The sequence below is a fragment of the Nicotiana tabacum genome, chromosome 13 (assembly GCF_000715075.1).
Source record: "Nicotiana tabacum cultivar K326 chromosome 13, ASM71507v2, whole genome shotgun sequence".
Lineage (NCBI taxonomy): Eukaryota > Viridiplantae > Streptophyta > Magnoliopsida > Solanales > Solanaceae > Nicotiana > Nicotiana tabacum.
Window position 1 is genome coordinate 75,929,860 of NC_134092.1, and position 6,100 is coordinate 75,935,959.

Below are 6,100 nucleotides of genomic sequence, written 5' to 3' on the forward strand. Positions count from 1 at the left end.
TCCAAATAAGGAAAGATGTCATTCTTTTTTGCACGGACTAAAAAGAAAATAGGTTCACATAAATTGAAATAGAGGGAGTAATAGTTATTATTTCTTCCTTTATTGAGTTAACTAAATAAGATTAAAATCCATCATTTTCAGTATTTTATATCAAATTTGGCTTTAAATTTTATTTTGCAACTCATACTTATTATTAAAAATAATATTTATCTAATTTTGTAAGAAATTATAGTCATTGTTACGGGGTACACGCGCAACGCGCGTGCCAAAACACTAGTATGACTTATATGCACCAACTTGAGGGGGAGTGTTAGATAATAAAATACATAGTAATATATTAGTGTTCCCCATCGGAGAATAGGTATCATGGTTATATAATATCTGTATATAAATAAGGCTTAGTGTAATACAAAATAATATCAATAATACTTTTCTCTCGTGCCTTTATATCTCACATTCACCTCATTCCATTTTAGATTTGGTATGATAAGCCGTCTTAAGTTGACATAGTGATCCTTATTCTCTCCTTTGGCACTTTAATCCAACCATAAAGATGCTTGAAATTTTACATGAAGGTGCAGCCACTCGTTGGTACACCATACAAGCTCGTGAAGTCCCACTTAAAGAAGCATAGATATTGTACATTTACTTGATGAAGTCACAAACCAAACATTAAGGCAATAAGATGGTTAGATAATACAGTGTTGAAGAGCTACATTTTTGTATTCAACTATAGTCCGCATTCGCAACCCCATTCTGCAGCGCACAATTGAGAACTCTGGAATTCAAAAGAACCTTAAACTGGTGCCGCGGAACGCATCTGTTGTACACAAACTGCTCATCTCGGGTTCTCGTAAATGGATAGACCAATACCATGCCCCAAATGCCAAGAAGAAACCAGCTATAGCAACCATCTAACTCAATACTCATTGAAATGGATAGCACCAACTTTCCACACAATGTACGTTGTAGCAAACATAACTGTGCTGATAAATATAAATGAAAATGCAACGAGAAAGACATCAAATCCTCCTGGAAACTCAAAAGTCCAGCCTGGTTTTGGCATCCCTCTTTTGTTATCATCGAACAAATTCGTAGGAGCCTCTGGAAGTCCTGATCTCTTTTTCCCCTTCTCACTTTCTCGCAAGGCCTCAATTAATTTGCTTCCAAGATCAGGTTTAGAGGCTTTTGATTCATTGTACCGGCTGAGGACCCTAGCTGCCCTAAGTTTCTCTCTTGCTGTCAATGGAGATCTCTTAACAGTTGGTTTTGGAATGGCGGAAGATGCTTCCTGTTGCAAGTTTGTGGAAGTTACAGACCCATTTGAAACTTTGAATGCTTGCACTGTCGACTCTGTTTGACCACTGGACTGCACTTCACCTTCTGTTTTTGAAGATTCAGAGGATAATGGATTCACAGTAGGTGTAATAACTTCAGAGTCCTTATCATTAACTTCCGTTTGAAGACGATCATTTTTAGCAACTAAAAGAAAGAAACTCTGCTTAGTAACATATGTGCATCTTCTTAACCCTAGCACCTGAAAGGAAGATGGAAAGTGCGGAACCTTCTGTAGTGAGGCACTCCTAGAGAGATGGCAGTAGTTGGCCTGCAGCTCTCATTGAGAAGAAACAAATAAATTGTGGTGATAAAATTGATGCCAAATTCATAAATCAATAATTGTGAGCATCACTCCTAGCCTAAACAAAAACAACACTTATGCCTCAATTGCAAACTACTTGAGGTTGCTATATGAATCATCCATATCTATTTTGCTCCCTTTTGGCTCCTTTCATTCCACTACTCAATAGTTTGTGCTAAGTCAAATTCGAGTTTTTGTGAAATTAGGGATTCTCCAATTCTCATACATGCCACTAAACTGTCATACAATCTCTAATCAAACTAGAAAGACTCATGTCAAACAATGGATCTAATGTAGGTGTGTCAATGACAATTACTCTTAACCCCAATTAGTTAGTATTCGCCTATAAGGACACATTATTGCATTTGGTTATTTACTAAGCTTACATGGATTTCTAGAAATTGTAAGCAGTAAGTATTTGAAGACAACTTCCATTCAAGTGATTTAGACTTACCATATCACATTTTAACACTTCAACTATTGAGGAGCTGCACCTGCTGACCAATACATTTGGAGGTCCACGTAGAACATGACCAGACTGTCTCAAGCAATTTTCTCGCTTTTTTTATTTTCATATGTGGTATTTGCATATTCTGTCGGATGTGATCATTTCTAATCATGTCTGATCGCTCATATCTTCACATCCTAACTTGTGGATATATTGTACCTTAGAGGCTCAACATTCACTCCAATATGTGATTGTTGGTTCACCACTATAATATAAAAACTAGCCTTTCATTTTGGTAGGGTCCTTCTATCGCACATAACTCTTATTCATACCTCCATTTCAACCATCATCTTTTAGTTTTGTGTTATATCTCCATCTGTTATCTCCTAAAAGACCGAGTGTATATATCAGAAATATTTGCATTTAAGCATATAATCTAATATCACCTGTATAACATTTGTCTTGCTTATATTAAAACTCTTACTCGCTATAGTGCCTCTCCACAGTTCAAGTTTTTCCTTGCTAGTTTCATCAGCACAACAATGTTTGTGAATAGCATGCACCATGGCACCCCATTTTTGTATATTATTGGTTAACTAATCCATAAGTAAGGTAAAAAGGTATGGGCTCAAGCAGTGTAAAACCACATATATGGAAGCTCCTCTATATCTCCTCTTGGTATTCTTACACATGTCATGGCTCCTCAGATATATCCTTTATGAAGTTTATGTATATTATCGGAGTTCATTTGTTCTTCAGAGTCCACAAAAGAACTTTTCTTTGACATTTTATCATATGTGGTAGGTCAATGAATATCAATGGAAATCATGCTTCCATTCCTTATAAACTTTCATCATTTTCTTGAAAAACATATAGCCTCCATCTTAGTTCTAATAGGCATAAATCTGCCCACATTCGATCACCCTTTCCTGATGTTTAATCGTATGACTCATTAGGTATTAACATACAGCTTTAAATAGCTCACTTGTACTCATTTATCGAAACAAGGTACTCTTTCTTCACTACTTTGGCATCTTTCAACTATTAAAATGACATTGATTTTCTTAATAAACCATATTACTTCATGCTATCCAAGCCACTCCCATACATGTATATTGTACCATATGGACCACAAGTTTGTCTATTCTTTATATTCACAGCATTTTTCACTTCTGCAAACCTAATTCTACGAATGTAATGAGGTTACTGTCTTAAAAGAGGTATCAATCTTTAAAGTTATCCTCGTAATTTGAGTTGAGCAATCGATCAAATAGCCTCTGCCTCTCCATCCCTCTTTGATCTCACTGTCTCCTGTCAAAACTTATTGGAAATCATTTTTAATAAATTTAAGCTGATCTATTTATCCCTCTTTTCTGTCAATCATACTAGTTTATAAATTTCTTTCTCCTTTTTCCGCATTTCTAACTTTTGCCAGAAATCCCATAGGGTTTACCTCAGGCTTTGATTGCATCCTCTTAATCTCCACTCTTAGATCTCTTATACTTTTCAATAGCTTCTCCACTTTTTCTTTTGGTAACTTCATGTGCCACTAGATCTCTTTTTACTTTAAATGCTCTTTGCACTTCAACTACTACTTTCTTGATGTACGTTGTCATTTCCTTCCTCTGGGTATTGTGTCCGCTCCTAAGTTCCATGATCCGACCTTCAATAGCTTGTCATTAAATGCTATTTGGTTTTTGTTGTTTAGTGCCTACCACTTAATTATGCGCTGCTTGCAACTCCTCCTTTTTGCCTATTCCTGTGCAAGCTATGTTGGGCAATAAGTCTATTAGCTAAGACTTAAGCTTGAATTAAGTTTTATGCACTGAATTTTTTACACCATCAGCGTAATTTAAGAGGTTGCTTATAATTTATTAAAGATTGCCAATCAATGTTTCATATAGTATTTTTACACAAAAATTAAACTCATTTCTAATTAAGTACTGTGGAATCATGACAATATCCAAGGGATCCTAATATATCATTTACACGTTAAGGAAAATGAATTATTGCTTCAGCTACCTCCTTTGCCAACTAATCACCGGCGTAATTTAGTATCAAATTACCACAATTAACGCTTAGAATAACAAAACCCAAAAGCAGCAAAGCAATTTATACAACACTTAAGCAATGAAACGTGAGAAGTGTGAACAAGTAAAAAGGTCTATAATTACAGGGAAAAAGAAAGAGAAGGAGGAGACATACAGTTGGGTGAAAGCCTAGAACGGAATTCAACGAAACAGCCATGAACTCCCTACTTATTGTGTGTGGTTGCTCAGAATGAGTTAAGGCCCAACCATGAAATCTTGCAGGGCAAAGTTTGCTTTGGAGATGAGAGGGAAAACTTTACACCCAGCTTTCTGAGGACGCTGCTTCGTCTTCACTTACCAAATGAATGGTGCAGATTAGACATCCGTATTTATCCTCCAATATATTTTTCCCAGGATCCATTTGTCAGCTGTACTGATTTTCTGCCGGTATTAGTTATTTCCGCATAATATGTATTTCAAATCAAGTCTTTTGTATATATTTATTATATAATAAAAGAAGGGAAAATAGTCAACAATTTCTTTTTATTACGAAAAAATAATCATTTATATCCTCTTATAGCCCCGCCCCCCTCCCCCAAACCCCCCACATTATAGAAGTGGTGCAAAAATATCTATCATCCATTGGGGCCCTTCACTATGCCCACCGTCATCCCACGTGACCTAACGCTTTATTGAGATGAACGACGCATAGCATGCTACATTACCGTCCCTATTTTAGCCTCTCCTATTTCTTCTTCCACCAACATCTCCCCTTTACCTGATCATACAAAAATAATTATATAGATAAGAAAGTAAGATTTGTGCCAATTTTATTAATTTCTGTTGATTTTTAATGGTATTTAATTTTTCATGTCCACCTTATTTATTTATGCCAAAAATCTTTCTTGATTTCTTGTTTTAATGGCAGATTTAACTTTTCATTTTGCCTGTGATTCTTAGTTTTTCAGTATGCCTAAGTTGTGGTATTATGATTTTATTTTTTATCCATGATTTGGCATGTGATTAGCTAGATATGAAAAGTTTTAGTTTTTTATTATGTAAGTTTTGCATTCAATTATTCTATGTTAGTATGTCAAATTTAGAGACTTGGCCACCGTATCGGAGCAACCACAATTTCTACTCACATGTAAATAAACAACTAACACGTACGAGGTTTCACGGATTACCTCTTGAAGCATGAATAAAGCTCCTCTATCATGAGAGTCTCCAGTTCCACAGAAACACTATGAAATTTTCACTATCAGCACAATTACAATCCTCGAATGTTCCATGGTCTTTTTCTGTATTAACCAAATAATATTCGAAAAATAGTAATTTCGTGTGGGCGAAATATTTTAAGAAAAATGGCCTAAAATTCAGTCATTTCCCTTCCTTCACTCTAGGTGAAAAACCTTATGTATTTATAGCACAAGTTTTAAGGGTTAAAACCCTTTTTCAAAACCTACTGGGTTTCTTTTCTGCCATGAAAAGGTTTTTTTTATTTCTATTATTTAGGCACAACGGGGACCATAGAATTTAATTACAAAGCTTCCTATTATGGAATTAATTTAAAAAATTCAAAATTAATATCTACCATAATATTTTACGAATTATTCCACTAAACATTTATAATTGCACTTCTTAGTTCAATTTCACAATTCTTCTATCAAATCTTATTTAAATTCCCATGTTAAGATCCAAATACTAATTAATTAAATTAAATTAATGATAATTTAATTTATTTATTATTTTCTTTAGGCTTTCGCTTAACTTATTTCATGTGTTGGATACAAAATTCATCAGTCGGATTTAACATGAAAACTAATAAGCTTTCATAAAGGTGTATCATCAATCTTGTGTCTAAAGCATAAATTTCATCAACTAATTATTATTTTGCATGTTAAATTCATCAGTCGGGTTTAACATGAAAATTAATGAGCTTTCATAAAGGTGTATCATCAATCTTGTGTCTGAAACAAAAAT

The 6,100-nt window shown here is 34.6% G+C and overlaps 1 protein-coding gene across 1 annotated transcript; it reads right to left on the minus strand.

Annotated features, from left to right (window-relative positions):
- Positions 1-672: 672 nt before the first annotated feature.
- Positions 673-4,490, minus strand: LOC107780363 (uncharacterized). Its single transcript, XM_016600886.2, has 2 exons — positions 4,293-4,490; positions 673-1,606 (listed from the first exon to the last, which is right to left on the minus strand). The coding sequence occupies exons 1-2, from the start codon at positions 4,332-4,334 to the stop codon at positions 920-922; spliced, it is 729 nt and encodes a 242-aa protein (XP_016456372.1). The 5' UTR covers positions 4,335-4,490; the 3' UTR covers positions 673-919.
- Between the last annotated feature and the right edge of the window lie 1,610 nt (positions 4,491-6,100).

What these genes read in the sequence shown, in the direction of transcription:
- LOC107780363 (XM_016600886.2), bottom strand. Translation starts at nt 4,334, where the DNA reads ATGGCTGTTTCGTTGAATTCCGTTCTAGGCTTTCACCCAACT. An exon ending in TTCTAGGCTTTCACCCAACT is followed by an intron (nt 1,607 to 4,292) that starts GTATGTCTCCTC and finishes TGAGAGCTGCAG; the next exon opens with GCCAACTACTGCCATCTCTC.